The 16,410-nt window shown below is 36.8% G+C and overlaps 1 protein-coding gene across 3 annotated transcripts; it reads right to left on the reverse strand.

Annotated features, from left to right (window-relative positions):
- Positions 1-3,673: 3,673 nt before the first annotated feature.
- Positions 3,674-7,245, reverse strand: LOC122278255 (G-type lectin S-receptor-like serine/threonine-protein kinase At1g11330). Of its 3 annotated transcripts, none has more exons than XM_043088412.1 (7): positions 5,856-7,245; positions 5,583-5,690; positions 5,322-5,446; positions 5,024-5,234; positions 4,639-4,876; positions 4,398-4,548; positions 3,674-4,124 (listed from the first exon to the last, which is right to left on the reverse strand). In XM_043088412.1, the coding sequence occupies exons 1-7, from the start codon at positions 7,195-7,197 to the stop codon at positions 3,816-3,818; spliced, it is 2,484 nt and encodes an 827-aa protein (XP_042944346.1). In that variant the 5' UTR covers positions 7,198-7,245; the 3' UTR covers positions 3,674-3,815. The 3 variants fall into 3 exon arrangements, with proteins under 3 accessions (XP_042944346.1, XP_042944345.1, XP_042944347.1); XM_043088411.1 differs by having other exon boundaries at positions 5,322-5,491; XM_043088413.1 differs by lacking the exon at positions 3,674-4,124 and having other exon boundaries at positions 4,399-4,579; positions 5,322-5,491.
- Between the last annotated feature and the right edge of the window lie 9,165 nt (positions 7,246-16,410).

Genomic DNA, 16,410 nt, shown 5'->3' on the forward strand with positions numbered 1-16,410 from the left:
AAGCAATGTATGTCGTAGTGTGGATGGAAGAGAGTTCATGTGTGTGTACTCTGTGCTATGTCATGATACACCGGATGGCATGTCACGAAGGGTTGGATGGCACAGCTGAGAAGCGTAGAGTGTATGGTGATGTGTTGGGAACTATGTAACAGTCTCGAAGCAGTGGTGATGTGGCCTATAGTCCAAGGTGACTGGTGTCACCTTGAGGTTGACTTATGGCTAAGAGTATAAGGTAGTGGTGAAAAGGTATCAGAGAGCGTAGCAAAAGCATGATGGGCTGTGTGACATGACTCAGGATTAGTCTCGAGCTACGTGACATGATAGATGTGCATTTTGGATGTAGTCCTCTCCTGTCAAGTGTTGGGATGAACTTGTACAGGGCCGAGAAGTAGGAAGAGTCCTATAGACTGGGTTTAAGCAAGTTGGTATCAGAGAATAGAGCTTGTTTATACAAGAGGGCGCTCATTTAGAATTATAAGCTATTCTTTGGTGATAAAAGGGGATAAAATATAGGTGTCTCTGGCGAGATACATGTGCCGGACAGGTTTATCATATATAATGGATAATATGTCCTCAGCATGGTTACATGGTATTTTAGCCCCAGAGTTGGCTTGAATTCATGTAGCCTGGCTAGATGGGAATGAGGATTTAGTATGGGCTAATATACGTAAGAGTAGTGATGAGTAAGTTGTCTAGGATTGGGATGCATGACCTAGTCAGTCTGAGGCATGCGTTGGAATGTGAAAATAGAAGAATGAGACTAAGGTCTTAGTGTCTTAACCATGAGGTGAATCACGGAGGTTCACTTTAAGGAATAAGACCCCAAAGGTTTTAACATAGTAAATGGCACGTAAGAGTCCAAGGATGGATGGAAAGTATTCCAAGTGAGACGTAATTCTATTTTTAGTATAATTACTTATGCATAAGGATAGATGGTGACGTAAGGTTATGTGTATGCATATAGGTTGTCATCTGACACGCACACGAGTAGACTACATGGATTGAGTATGGCATGAAGTTCAAATAAGTATGGCGCATGAAGTTCAAGTAAGTATTGCGTTCATACTCTTCTAGAGTTTTCTTATATAAACGAAGAAGAAAACTAAATCATTTCTCTAAAATGAAAATGAAACTTTTCTCTAAGAGACATGCTTTAGGAAAAAGAAAATGAAACATAAGTTTTCAAGTATAAGTATGTAGTGGCCCTCCTTGGCAGCCCCTTTTCACGCACCCAAAGTATGTACGTGTATGTATGTGAATGGATGTTATAAGCGGTACATATTGTATATATGTTCATGAAAGGAAACAAAAAGAAGCTTTAAAAGACACAAGAACAGATGCTTTCAAAATGAAAAGAAAGAAAACTTCTTTTTCTAAAATGACTTTCATGAAAAGAGAAACTTCTTTTAAAATGACTTTCAAAAAAGAAAGAAAACCGTTTTCTTTTAAAAATGACTTTTACAAACTGTAAGAACTGAAGAACCGTAATAACTGTAAGAACTGTAAAGGACTGAATGGACTGTAATGTAAAGGAAAGGACTATAAAGGAATGGACTGGACTAAATGGATGATGTATGAAAATACGTAACGGCCACATGGACAGAAATGGAAATGGTACCAAATGAATGGACAGGACGTGGCAGATTGTAATACCGAGTAAGTAGTACTGGTAGTGCACCCAGTGCTGCACCCTAACAGAATGGATTCCCAACCCGTGGCTACAGGCAGAATCAGGTCCAAAAGACCAGTAACCCCAGCACACGAGGCGCAACAATGTGCGATGACCAATGAAAGTGAAAAGAATGAACGTATGCATGTTAAGAAAGAATGCATGTATGTATGTATGGACTGTATGCAAGAATGTATGTAAGAAAAGATGAATGCATCAATGTATGTATGCATGAACTTACGTAAAAAAATAAATTCATGAACAGATTCTTTAAGAAATGAAGGCAGCGGTGCGTGGGGAACTATTTTAAAGAAGAACACATGTTTTTAAAGAAAAATCCCACCTTACAACGTTTTTAAAACGAACAGAAGGACAATGCATGATAAGTACGATATGTATATACGGAATGATGGTTCCTTGATTGAAAACCTATGTTGTTATATTTTAACTGTATGAAGTAATGCTTACGAGTCATCGACTCATTTTAGTTTTATGTGTGCCCTCCTAGAGACAAGATGAGCATGACAAGTCAGGATGGGCACAGCCCAATGGGAAGAACACAAAAGTCTAGGCAAGATATTTTGTACGATAAACTTTAATTATAAAATTTATGTTTTCCGCTGTAATCTTTTTATTCAAAAAAATAAATTTTATTATAAACTTGGAGTCTTTTGTATCCTGACATGAAAGGAAAAGAAATTTTGAAATGAACCGTAATTACCATCGGTTTTTATTAAAATTATATTATAAAGGACCCACCACAAGTACGGGCATTACATATTCTGATTCTAAATATGGTTCTGATATGATGATACTGGTTCGCGTGATATGTTTGGTACCAATATGATATGATATGAGTGCTCCCACTTTGAAAACAAAGTGGTCTTTTATATGTTCTTTCCTGCGTGCACACTCGAGGCTCTGAGATTGAAAAAGGAAAAGTTTCATAATATGATACTGCCTGATTTCGCCATCGGGGATAGCACAACCCTACCATGAGGGTTAAACATGATATATGATATAATACAATACAAAATGATATGATAAGATGAGAATATTCAGTTATGTTATGCCAAAGTGTTTTTGGAACAGTTGTTTTATTCTGAAAATAAAAAGATTGAAATGTCGCTCTATTTTTCTTTCCTGATAACATGCTTTGAGATTTGCACACGAAAATGAAATGATTCTTTATCCTGCATCTGAAACTTTATGAAAATGCTCATGTTGTACACACTAGTATATGTGTTTTGCTTACTGAGTTGTTGATAACTCACCCCCTTATCTCTAAATATTTTTCAGATCATGTGCATGGTCCAGCTGAGGATCAAGAATAGAAATTTGTGAATGTGGATGTGGATGGTTCAGATTATGGGGATTGAGTGTTGGATACTTTAGGGTAATGTTAATAGAAGAATTTTCTGTTGTTCCTTAGATTTGTTATTGTTTTTTGACTTAGTAAGACTTAAGGTTTTTTTTTTTCAATTACTTTGTTTGGACTAATGGGAAATTGTGGACCCTTTGATTTATGTTATTCGTGGAAATGAATATATGGACATCATTATGCATTAATTGTGGAAAATACGATATTGTTTATTGTTTTCGAAATCTTTGAAGATTTTAAATTTGATGAGATGCAGGTTTATAACTGACAGGTAGTAATTCTCCAACTCTCACAAAACCACGGCGTTACAGTCTCAACTAGGCATCATGCATGGCAGGAGGCTTCATGCCATCATCAATCATGAGCTAGTGCAAAGGAGTTAGTGAGCTAACTTGGTTGACAAAATAGAGACTGTTTATGGGGTACGCCACAAAGTAAGGATTATGCTCTCTGAATTGACAATAAACCTTTCCTCTAAAAAAAATTAAAAATAAAATAAAAAGTGAGGATTGAATCGTCCTCTTCAAAAGAAAAGTTGAAAATCATAATTCGTTGATTTTAGTATATTAAATGCTCTGATTATCAAGGTTAATTGAGCAGATCATGAACTGAGACCTATAAAATATTGTCAAGGTTAATCTAGTATATTAAATGCTCTGATTATCTCTAAAATCATAGACTGAGTAAGAACGAAGAATTAAATTCACCAAATAAATGCAGGTTCTATCGAAATGATTGTTTCAAACTTTTTAGAGTACATGTCATCTATCTACCATAAACCGTTGTAATAGTGACATTGTCGACACTGCCTGCTATTCGTATGCGATTTGAACACTCTGTTTCTGGAGCAACTTGAATTGTAGTGAATACAGGTTGCTTGGGACGAGGCAGCTCAATAATCTCACTTTTTAGCATGGAAATAGCAACATGCACACTTGGCCTATCTTTAGCGAAATCTTGCACACACAACAGTCCAACATGTATACATCTCAATATTTCCATTTTAAAGCATGGTTCTGATATCACGGGATCTATTAAAACTGCAATATTGTCTGTCTCCCACATTTTCCATGCCTGTAAACATGAAATACGATTGGAATGATTTCAGTATGTTGGAGAAAAAAAATACTTGAGATTCTTCAAGTTGGATACTGATACAACATGATCTTTTGGCAACATTTGATTCAAATATAAAAGCCATAATTTTGAGCTCGAGTATGTCATCCACTCTTCATACTACTCTCGATCAATACTAATTAAGTTACTCAAAGGGTATATGCTAAAATCTTATGCGAAGTAAGCAATTGAAGTTCTCAAAAAAGAGGCGATAAGATAAGAGAGACTTACAAATCCTAAAAGACTCGCGATTTGCTCATCATAATAAAAGCTAGCGTTTCTTCTTCCACTCACTATTTCTAATAATAATACTCCAAAGCTGAAGACATCTGATTTTTCTGAGAAACGCCCTTGCATTGCATATTCTGGGGACATATAACCGCTGAACTCGAACAATCGAATACAGAAAAGTCCTGTTATCTCCAATATTAGCAATAGTATCTAATTGAATTGAGCAAACAAAGATACTTACTATGTCCCGGCAACCCTTTTTGTATTGGCTTGGTCTTCATTGCCTCCAAAAATCCTAGCCAATCCAAAATCTGATATTTTTGGATTTAGCTCTTCATCTAATAATATGTTACTTGCCTTTAGGTCTCTGTGAATAATCCTTAATCTCGAATCCCTGTGAAGGTAGAGTAGACCTCGACCAATTCCTTCAATAATGTCGAAGCGCTTTCTCCACTTTAGTAACTCTCGTTGGACTGGATCTAATAAATTTAATCAAAATAAATAAGAAAAGCTAAAATGAGGTTGGACATTTCACAACCATAAATATCGTACTTCAACTCCTGAAATACATAATCCCAGACTAAGGTATTCGAAGATACTAACATAAGGCACCAGAGTTAACTAACCAAAAAGAAATGTGTCCAAACTTTTGTTTGGCATGTATTCATAGACCAACATCTTTTCTTCTCCTTCAACACACCCGCCAAGGAGTCTAACAAGATTCCGATGCTGAAGTTTAGAAATCACCACCACCTCATTCATAAATTCTTCTAGCCCTTGTCCTGAAGTTCTTGCAAGTCTTTTAACTGCAACTTCTTGTCCATCTGGTAATTTTCCCTAAAAAAAAAAAAAAAAAAAAAAAAAAACCAATGACTATACAATCAAGCTATTAAGCAATAAGCCTCTACGAGGTGAAAACATTACCCTGTAAACCGGACCAAATCCACCCTGTCCAAGCTTATTAGATTGATCAAAGTTGTTTGTGGCACTTGCCAGCTCCTCACGACTAAGTATCGGTAGCTCCTCAAGTTTGTCTTTGTTCATGCTGACTGCAAGATGATTTCCTTCGCCATGAAGTTTTAGATATATTCCTCCTATTTTGAACAATTAAATTTCACTAGTTTTCTTTTTCCTTGATGGTTTAGCCGTCTGTAAATAACTAAGCTGAAGGAATGTGCATTATACCTTTTCGTTTAGCCATCCACTGGCATAAAAAGAAAGTGCAAATGGCGACGAACACTGATCCTATGACCACTGTGACAGTGATGATTACTTTCAATTCTCCCTTTTTATCTGCAAGGAGTTCATAGCTTAGGAAGTTGGCCAGTTATTCGAGTTGGGGTGAAATACAATTCTTATCAGTTTGGACCACAATAAAACAAGCCATTTGGTCGGCCACAAATGCATGAATTGAAGCGTAATATAAAGTACTTCGAAAAGAAACAAAAATCAACCCACCAAGTTCTGAATAGGCCACACGAACATAAAGATCAACTCCTCCAGTTGAAAACTTTTGTAAGTCTATCAAGTCACTGCTCCATGACATACACCCAATGCCAGATTCATATGCGTAAGCTATACAAGAACAATTCTCCAGACACTGGTATCTACATTCATCCTCAACAGTAGAGGACCAATTTGCAAAGTCTGGCGTTTTCATCATCTTCACTCTCAAAAACCCATCCTTTTGGCCTTCTTCTCCACCAGTACTGTTCACCCTCGTACACTGCAAGGGTGTCCTCCTCACACACCCGCTAGACCAATTTCTTCCATTCCATTCTTCCATATTCTTTGGCTCAAACCCCTCTAAACAGCTGCAAATTGGTGAATTTTGTGAGTTACAACTTCCAAATGCCCCACACTTTCCATAAATATCGCATTCTGACACCAAAGATGACCACGTGACCACCCAATCCTTCCCATTAATGGATCTAATTTCCTCTAGATTTCCTTCGGAACTCAAGGTATAATGTAATAACATAGACTTGTTTGAAATATCATAAGTAAAATAGAATGTTCCTTCTTTGTCATCCACTAGACTAAATCCATTAAGATATACAGAATACATGGGCGGTGTTCCAATAAATATCTGACTGTTCCATGGACCACTACGCCAATAGGGTTTGCTGTCATTCCAAATGAACATTTCAGGAAGATTGGAAAGGTAACTAGCTGCAAAAAAGGCTCCAACGGATGGATCAGAATGTCTCTTCCATGAAGTTAGCCGCACATTCTTGCCTGTTTTTATATCAGTAATCATTTTCATCCTTGGCAGTACTGAATCAGAAGGATGTTGGAAACTCTCCCATAAGATTGAACCGGTATTGTTTTCTTTCAAGACAAGGTTCCCGGAATCTAAAAGCTGAGCACTTGGATTGGAAACTGAATTCGTAACATTTGATGTCCAAATAATCTTCTTTTCTTCATTTAATACCACTAGATTGCCATCTTCGGATATAGTAAGAACCCCAGAGGAAGTCTTGAGGGGCCTGTCTCTATTAGCAACCCATACGACATGAGACGCAGAAACTTTAGCATACCACATCCCAACATAGCGATAAGTAGAATTCACAGGGCTAAAAAATCCGAGTATGAACTCACCATCATTGGAGATTATGGTTTCGGAATCTTTGATAAAGTTAGGTGCTGCGATGGTGTCCGTCGCATGGCCGAACTCTAAACAAAAGGAAGATAGCAAGACAAGAAACATGACAAGTTTATGGTTCGAACAAGTCCCATAACTCATGAAGTTGCTCTTGTTCGTGAAAATGAAGAACTTTGATGCCAGGCATGTGAGCATCTTTGATTCGTTGCTTCATAGCCTCATACTTTCCCCAATATTTCTATTGAGCTTTCAAGTTTCTATTATTCAAAGATACCAAGTCAAACTATGACTTCAAACCGCGTGGATGACTTACAAACGCTTCCATTCTCAAACTAGGGACCACATAGAAGCTGAAACAATTTGCAGTTGAAAATTGCATTTGGATTTTGTGTGTTCAATGCATGCACACACCTCTCCTTTCATTATTTGGCCTATGATCACAACATATGGATTCAATTTGAATCAAGAAACGTTAGTTGTTTATTAGCCATTCAATTATCTGTTGCCCAGCTTATCATGACACTTTCTATTATTTTTTATTCTATGAAATAACATTTCAGTTTAATATTTAGGTATTTCAAGAATGGAAAAAGGCCTTTTCTGGTAGTAAATGAATAATTCATGACTCGTGTAGTATCTACTATCTACGTAGGTGAAGAAGTTGCAAACAGTTTACTACCTATTATAAAAAATTATTTAACTTCCCCTCAATGAAACAAAGGGGAGCCAACACAAGTCATGATGCGACAGATCAGGTTAGCCGCGTTTCTTGACTATTTTGCAGGGCTTGGATTGATGCACGTATGCTTAGGCCTGTGGAGATTCGGGAACCGTTTATCTAATCTAATGCATGATTATTATAATTTTTTAAAATTTTTATATAAAATATAATAAATAATTTAATTTTTTCAAATTCAATTTTAATTTTTTAAATTTTAATATAATAATTATATTTTTATAATATTTTATTTAAAACCATCGCAACTCTTAATCTAAACTTAGTCTTAATTCGTATTTTTATCCCTTTCTTTCTTCTTTCTTATTTCTTCTCCTACTTTTTCTCTAGTCTCCTTTCTTTTTCTTTTTCTTTTTTTTTTTTTTTTGTGAGAGCATTGAATTTGTAATTTAGAACTAGAAACGAAAATTTGCAGTGAAGAGAGGTAGACTTGTTTTATGAGTAAGGCTAAATGTACAGGTCTTTTATAAAGATGTAGGCCCCATCAAGAAAAAATAATTTTTTCACACTTTTCCATGAAACAATCCACTTTTTTTTATAGTACTAGAGTAAACAATGTACTATTTTTTTTTTCTAAGAAAACATATTTTAGATATATTAAACAGTTACAGTTACAGGATTCAGTTGTAACTAGGGTTAGGGGTATTAACATTCAACCCAAACCACTAAATACAATACGAGAAATAAAAATAAAAAAAGCAGGGTATGGGATAAAAGACGTGACCCAGTTCCATTTCCCACAAGAGGAAGCTGCTTAAAGTACTATGATTGAAAGTCGTAATGAAGTGATTTGTGCTGCATTTTGGTGGTCTGGACTGGTTGTAGGAGACTTCCACTACTTCTTTCGCATGATCCTTAGTTAGGGGAAGTAATAACATAAGCATAAAGCAAACAGGACTGTCATCATATTACCAAAGAAAAATGGTTAGGGATTATGGTAGCAGATGAGGGGCACGCGCCACGCTATGAGTGTGGTGATTGTTTAGATATGAAGAATCCAAGGTCGCTGGCCCCATAAATGCCGAGCAGTGGTGCGTGTAGCTCACACCACTCTGTTCGATAAAATTCTTCAGCCGTCTAAAGGATCAGTGGCTGGGAAATCCTGCAATGGGGCATGTGGTGGTCACTAAGCTCAGTAAGCAGCATATTGGCGTTTGTCCTTACTTTGAACGAAAATAAATAAATAAATAAAATATGCTGCACAATGTCTAAACTAGCCAAGAATGAGGAAGGGAGGAGCCGAAATTCCAAACCCCTCTAGGCAAAGAAGAAGAGATTTTTTTTTTTTGTTGGTTTTGGCTAGGGAGAGGCAGTGCCTCTATATTTGACTGTGTGTCTTACTCCATAAATAGTGTACTATTAATTGATGAAAACTAGTTTCTTGTAATGTTTTAGTACACTCACATTAGTTTACTCATCATTTCTAAATAAAAAAATTTACAAGATGACTTGAATTAATATAATATATTATATTTACTTAATTTATAATAAAAAATATTTTACAATCTGACAAGTCACGTATTAAATCAAGTCAGAATATATACATCAAACAATTCTCTTTCAATATATAATTGTTGTAATTTCTTAATAAACGGGCTCAACAATTTGATCCATATATTAGTGATTGATATATTTTTGTGAGAATCCCAAAGAAAACAGAAGGCGAAATCTATCGAAATAATTTCGATAAGGTTTAAAATACAAAATTAGTAAAATACATCACAGTATGACAGATGGATCATCTGTTTTTGGAAGCGCCGTGTGTTTGCAGGATGAGAATCCATGATATGAATGAAAGATATTGTAACTAATTGGTCTATCATGAAGGTCATGTGCTAAAGGAATACTCTGTCGCTTCATCTAACATGATTGTAAAATCTTAACAGGAAGACATTTTTTTATTTTTTATTTTGGAAGGAGGATGGCACCTCTGAACTTTCTTAAAAAAGAAAACCTCACTTATGGTAGAGGAAAACCTTATACATCAACCCATCACCAACCAATATAATAATAATCAAACGTGTAACCCTACACAACCAACAAAGCAAAGAAAAACTAGCAACTATTATCTACGTAAATTTGACAAACCCAATCTATCCACCCGCATCATCCTTCTCAATAAACTGGGAAGTAAATCAGAGACCTCAAATCTCCTCGTTTGGCCTTCCTCCCCGCATCGTGCTAAAAAATCTGGAGCCAAATTCCCCTCTCTATATTATGTATAATATAGAAATTCATACCATCAAGTAACTGCAAAATAGAGTCCCACTAGTCCCTTAGATACCCAACCAAGCAGTGTCTAACCTTAACCCAATCAACCACAACTTGCGAATCACACTCAATATCAAAATTCATGAAACTGAAATCCCTACACAATTCTAACCTAGCAAGTAGAGCTCTCAACTCAGTTAGATTGTTAGTACCATGCCCGACAAAGCATGGAACATGATCATCTACTACTCGAAAAGGAACGTCTGATGCCTAAAGCACAATTCGAATTGAGTTGGCAATAGAAGTAGATTTATTAATCTATAATGCTATGTTCCTCAGACACGCATTCACTACCAAGCATATACTATCCACTATTTCTAAATGACCCTCTATTCGAGCCTTCCACCTGCGCAACCATAACCTACAACTTATCACGCTAGGCAGAAGACTAATCAACTGCCCACACAAAGAAGATTTCCTAGCATAGACAAGCCATCTAAGACCTCTAGCTGACTGTGTACAAGCTAGGAACTCCCAGCTCAACATCAGCAAATTTCCACACCATAGATGCCACCTCCCCTTTACTCAAAACATGATCAATAGATTCTAGTTGGCCCATGTTACAGCAATCACACTTGGATGCCATCGAGATGCCAACTGATTATATTCTATCATCAACTGGTAGGTAATTAAATCTAGCTTTCTAATTACAAATAGCTATCTTCTTCGGTAATTTACCATGCCATAACCAATCCATATCTTGCACAACTAGAGCCTTAACCCCGAATAATGTTCCAACCACTAGCTGTTGAAAACCGACCATCACTATTAGGCATCCAAATTAAAGCATCTTTTCCTTATTTACCCTCTACAATCAAACTAATGATTTTCTCAGCTTTTGACTCCCCCACCAAATCAATTAAACCTTATCTATCCCAAGCATCGTCCATCCATACATCTTTAATCTCTAACTGAGGATTTTGAATGTAATCAGAATGATGAGAAAGAGGCCCACAAGCTAGCCAGCAATCATTGTGACATCCCATTTTTACGTGTATTTGCACTGAAAGAGTATTTTAATTTAATTAATATATTGGTTCTTTTATTTTAATTGGATTTATTTTAGTTTGTTTTTGGGTTTAAAATTATGTTGTTTTTATTAGTTATTTATTATATTTTAGCTTGATGTGGTGTTTAATTTATTTTAATCATTTTATAGCTTTTAAAGTTATTTTCGTTGGATCAGTTTCTTGATTCAAGATGTGAGAACTGGATCTCAGTTTCTTTCTTTTCTTTTTCTTTTCTCCTTTTTCCTTTTTTCTTCTTCTTTCTTTTTTCTTCTTTTTCCTCCCCTACTCCCCCCCCCCAGCCCGTGCGACCTAAGCCACCCTCTCCCTCCGTCCGTTTCCTTTAGCTCGCCCAACCGGCGCCACCTCCAGCCGCCGTGACCCACCTCCACCTCCGGCATGTCCCTCCCACACCGGCGAGCTCTACTGCACCGGTGGTGTGCTACACCAGCCACCCAATCTCTCTCTTTTCTCCTCCAAACAAATGGGTCTTCTAGCCTTTTTCTCCTCTTTGAGCCACCATTCAAGGCCAAATCAGCAACCAAGCACCACCAATGGATTCACCACATCAAGGGCTTCCTCCCCATGTCTTTCTTTTCCCCTAACTCTCTCTTTTTCTTCGATGGGTCTCCATAGCTAGAGTTTCGGTTGCACCACCGTATGCTGCCGTGCACGGCCACTCATGGTGTTTCACCACTACCATCTTGTTCCTCTCATCACCATGACCTTCCCCAAGAAATTTCATGGCCAACGGAGTTGTGTATAGCCCTCACTCTCCCTCACTCTCCAAGGCCGAAATTAGCTTCAAGTGACCGATCCGCCGCCGTGCGCGGCCACCCACGGCCAACTCCCACTTCCAATAGCTTTATAAACCTCTCTAGGCCATTCTCTATCAATTTTAAGTCTTGGTTTGTCCCCGTTCGAAAGTGGGTAATTTACTACCTACGACCACAGTGTAAAATACACTGTTACGTTGCTTTTTCTCTGTCGTTTGTAACGTCGTGATCCTTCAAAAAATAACTTATAGCGCTGTAAGTATTTTCCAAACTCTATTTTAGATTTAAATATATTTTTGCTCTTACAATAAATTATTTGACTGGTTGGTTGATTCCGAACTGAGTCCGAGGAGTTCGGGGGTCGGATGGATTGAGGACGGAGTTGCTTGGTTTTGATGTTTTTGTGTTTGCTTAGATGTTTGTATCTTGAGGCATGCATTGCACGATGCATTCATGTGCATTTTATTTAAATTGAGAAAATCCTGTTTTATTTGCGTAAACAGATTTTCGGGTGCGTGTGTATCACGACCCCAAGCCGGGATGGAGTATTATCTCGGTGGAGCTCCACTGGTCACTCGGGAGTGGATAATACTGAGTGACATCTCCTGGGTTGTCGCTGGGCGACGATCGGATCGCACGATACAGTAACGCTGTCATGTCGACTCCGTGGTCCCTAGAGTGGTGGGGACTAGAGGATGGCCTGGTCCAGGTACGCGCTGGGCACGAGTACTGGGCATCGCTTATTTAGGTGTCACACGCGTAGTTGTTACCTGCGGTGTGGCACAGGAGCCAGAGTGTGCGGATGATCCCTTAGGGAGATCATGGCGCATGCAATATTTGGATCGGGTTTTGGATTTTGGATACGGGCCATTTTCTAGGAAAATGGCGAGGTTATGTTTGAGGCTATGTGATCCATTTTCTGGAAAAATGGTGGTTTATTGATTTGGGCCATTATCTGGGATAATGGCGAGGATTGGTTTAAAGGATATGTTTTTGGGCCAAAATGGGATTTTGGCGTGCATGGAAAAATGTGGTTTTTATGGGACATGTGCATTTGTATTCTTTCATGCATATTGTTTGAGTTTAATATTTTTTTTATCTAGTGGCGTTTGGATCTTACTCACCTGGGATACCATTTTGGTACCGTAGATTTTGATGCAGAGATCGAGGAGGAGGAGGAGGCTGAGCCCGAGGAGGCGGCTCCGCCGGAGTATTGATTTGGAGTTATGCTTTGTAGTTGGTTTTGAACCGATATTTGTGGCTTGTAATATTTTATTATGTATGTTTTGAACGGGTTTGTATTTAAACAAAGAAACATTCTGGTACTTAGTTATAAGACTTTTATTATCCGCTGCGTGTTTTCTTTTGTATACTTGTTGCATGTACACACACTTGGCACTTGACGATAGGGTGGTGACCCGTGTTGTCATCATCCCGATATCTCGATTTTTTCATGTTCGTACGTGGGATTTGGGGGCGTCACAGGTGGTATCAGAGCGGTTCGACTCTGGGTAAAACCACATGTCCCATAGGTGGAGTACCAGAAAGTTTTAAAAGCTTGAGTTGATATTATCTTGTTTATTTAATTTGAATTGTTTTTATTTAACTTGATTTGATTTTATTTGATTTAATTTCTTTTGTTTTGGTTTGGTTTGGTTTGATCTTATTGGAATTGGAAGTATGTTGTTTTATTTGTTTTATTTATTTTGACTTGTTTTGTTTGGAGTTGAAATTGGGGTTCAGGGTTACGCTATGGGAGGAAGGCGGTATAATCGAGGATACTATTATTAGGCATGAACATTTAGTGTAGTAGGTTTGAATTTTTAGCGATGGGGTTTGCTTGTATGATGTTGAGGTCTGAAGGGAATGTCATGGTTTAAGAAATCTTTGTAAGGTGGGAAACTCACGTAGCAATGAGGAGAGGAATTAGCTTTAAGTCGCTTAAGATGATTGAGGTCAAGGTTTTGTGGAATTTATGTAACGAGGCTATAGGATAGAAGAGCGTAGATTCAGCGAACTTTAAGGATATGTTTAAGGGTATTTTATGTAAGGTTTGGGGCCTTATAGATTTTAGGAAAATAAGTTTATGGTAATTAAGGTGTTAGATTCGACAAGCTTTGGGGGAAATAATTAAATTTCAAGTTTTAGATTTTGTTGATTCGGATGAGTAATTTGGTGGCAATTGGGGCTTTAGATTTTACAAACTTTTAAGGTGAATGTTTTGGATTAAAGCCACCAATCTTGAGAATTTCAGAAAATGATTTATTATCCATTAATGTTTTAGAATTTGAAAGATTTGGAAGTTGATTTTTTTCTATTATGGAATGTAAGTTCATTGATCTTAGAAGTTCCGGAAGATGATTCTTATTTGATTTAAGGTTTTAGAATTGCAGAGTTGAAGGACTGATTTATAATAAGAATTGAGTTCTTAGTTTTACAGACTTAGTGTTGTAGCTTGATCTACTCTAGTGAGTGATTAGTTTGTAACCATTAAAATGGGGTTGATTAGAGTTGAGTTACTGATATGAAAATTTTTCTAGATTAGATTTCTTTGAGGATTGGAGGTAATGATCTAGTTCGTGTATTTCTTTGAGGATTGAAGATATCGAGCTAGTTTAGAAAATAATTATTGTTAACTCGAGGTTGTAGTAGCAGATCTTAGGAAATGATTCTATCGATTCGAAAGATGTAGGTCCATCAGGGTGTTGGAAATAGTAGATTTTGTGTTGGTATTGAATACGATTGAATTTGAGGCTATATGATCCGTAGACTTTTGGGAATGGATTCTTAGCAGGTTTAAGGTCATTCTCGGTAACAAACTTTAAGCAATGGCTAGTTGCTGATTTAAGGATATAAGTTGAGTAGATTCATGAATGATTCTTGTTGAGTTGAGGATATAAGTCCAGATGATGGAAATGTGATAATGGATCACTTGTACGTTTGAATGATTTTTGGTGTTGGCTAAGAGTGCATGAGATCGATGAGTAGTAATGGTACGTGTGTATGGATTTCAGAGAGTGCTGTTCCTAGTCTCATCTATTTTTGGCTTGGTAGGAGTTGAAGAGGAATCTATGTGGTAATATTAAATTCAAGAGATTTTGGCTTTGAGTTGTTTGGTAAGTTGAACGGAATGTGCAGTCGAAGATTACCCATTGGGATGATGGTTTGAAACAACTGTTGTGTTTATCTTGAGAATTAATTGTGACTTGAAGTCATAGGAATCTAAATTTGTGAGGCTATACTTTTCCTTGGAGATCAAGTATCCAGTTGGGAGAATTAGGGATATTGTTAATTAACTTGGAAAGAGATTGTTAGGTCACCATGTGTGGTGTATGAAGTAATAAATCTTGGAAGTTGAAACTTATGCATCAACGGTGGGTAGCATAATCATATATATGAAGTAATAAAGTATTAGGATCCATGAGTGTTGTTTAATAGTTTTTGATGGATTGAAGATTTAAACAGTATGGCCTGTCTTGAGATTTATTTGTGAAGTGCTATTGAAGGAATTAGTTGTGCTAAAACTAGAGTTTTTGAGAGTACAAGTAGGTAGGTGAGTTACCAAGAGCGTTTCGATTATGTCTAAGTGAAGTCAATGGTAGTTTATAGTGAGTTAGCTATTGCAAGATTAGATGTTATTCAAAATATAGGTAATGAGCTTGAAGTGTGGGATATCGGATAGAAGTTATAGGCGCTCTCGTTGGTTGGCTGGGAAGGACTTGGGCCTTTTGGATATGTTCCTTATCTTTAGAAGAAACAGGTGTATTTTGAGATTATGTTATGTGTTTTCAATTTGGGCCTGGAGGTTGATTAGTACTAATTTCTATCATCAATCAATGGAAGTATTTTTACGGAATGTTGATTTTTGATTAGGACAGCGATGGCCAACTGAGGAATGAGTGGAGATTTGTGGTTTTTGGAGGTATATTATTTTCTATGGAAATGTGGTAAAGGTTTTCTCGTGATTAGGCGTGGATTGAGCTTGTACTTGATGATGTTAATTTATGAGGATATAACCTTTATGTATTTTGGCGAGTTATCAGAGTGCACGCGAAAGCATAATTTTTGGAGATACTTAGAAATTCAAATTTTGTATTGATTTTGAGGAATTAGTAGTGATTCGAAGTTTTAATGGGAGATTAATCGTTTGGTCGTTCAAATTTTGTTTATTGATGGTTAACTTTGGAAATGGCTATTAGGTTATCAAAGTTGGAATAGGATGAAAGTTTGGAAGGTAAAGCAGAGACGTCGTTGATATTAGCAATTTATGATGTGAAGATAATAACTATCGGAATTTGTTGGGAGTTGTTGATGATATGTATCTCTCAAATATGTTCGGAGTTGTATCTTGTATCTTATTTTGGCGCTGATGTTTGACCTCACAAATTTCGAGGACAAAATTTCTTTTTAAGGGAGGAGGATGTGACATCCCGTTTTTACGTGTATTTTCACTGAAGGAGTATTTTAATTTAATTAATATATTGGTTCTTTTATTTTAATTTATTGTATTTTAATTGGATTTATTTTAGTTTGTTTTTGGGTTTAAAATTATGTTGTTGTTTTTATTAGTTATTTATTATATTTTAGCTTGATGTGGTGTTTAATTTATTTTAATCGT

This window comes from Carya illinoinensis, chromosome 10 (genome assembly GCF_018687715.1).
Source record: "Carya illinoinensis cultivar Pawnee chromosome 10, C.illinoinensisPawnee_v1, whole genome shotgun sequence".
Taxonomy (NCBI): Eukaryota; Viridiplantae; Streptophyta; class Magnoliopsida; order Fagales; family Juglandaceae; genus Carya; species Carya illinoinensis.

What these genes read in the sequence shown, in the direction of transcription:
- LOC122278255 (XM_043088411.1), bottom strand. Translation starts at nt 7,197, where the DNA reads ATGCTCACATGCCTGGCATCAAAGTTCTTCATTTTCACGAACAAGAGC. An exon ending in TGTGGCCTATTCAGAACTTG is followed by an intron (nt 5,691 to 5,855) that starts GTGGGTTGATTT and finishes AACTCCTTGCAG; the next exon opens with ATAAAAAGGGAGAATTGAAA. An exon ending in TCGCGAGTCTTTTAGGATTT is followed by an intron (nt 4,125 to 4,397) that starts GTAAGTCTCTCT and finishes TCATGTTTACAG; the next exon opens with GCATGGAAAATGTGGGAGAC.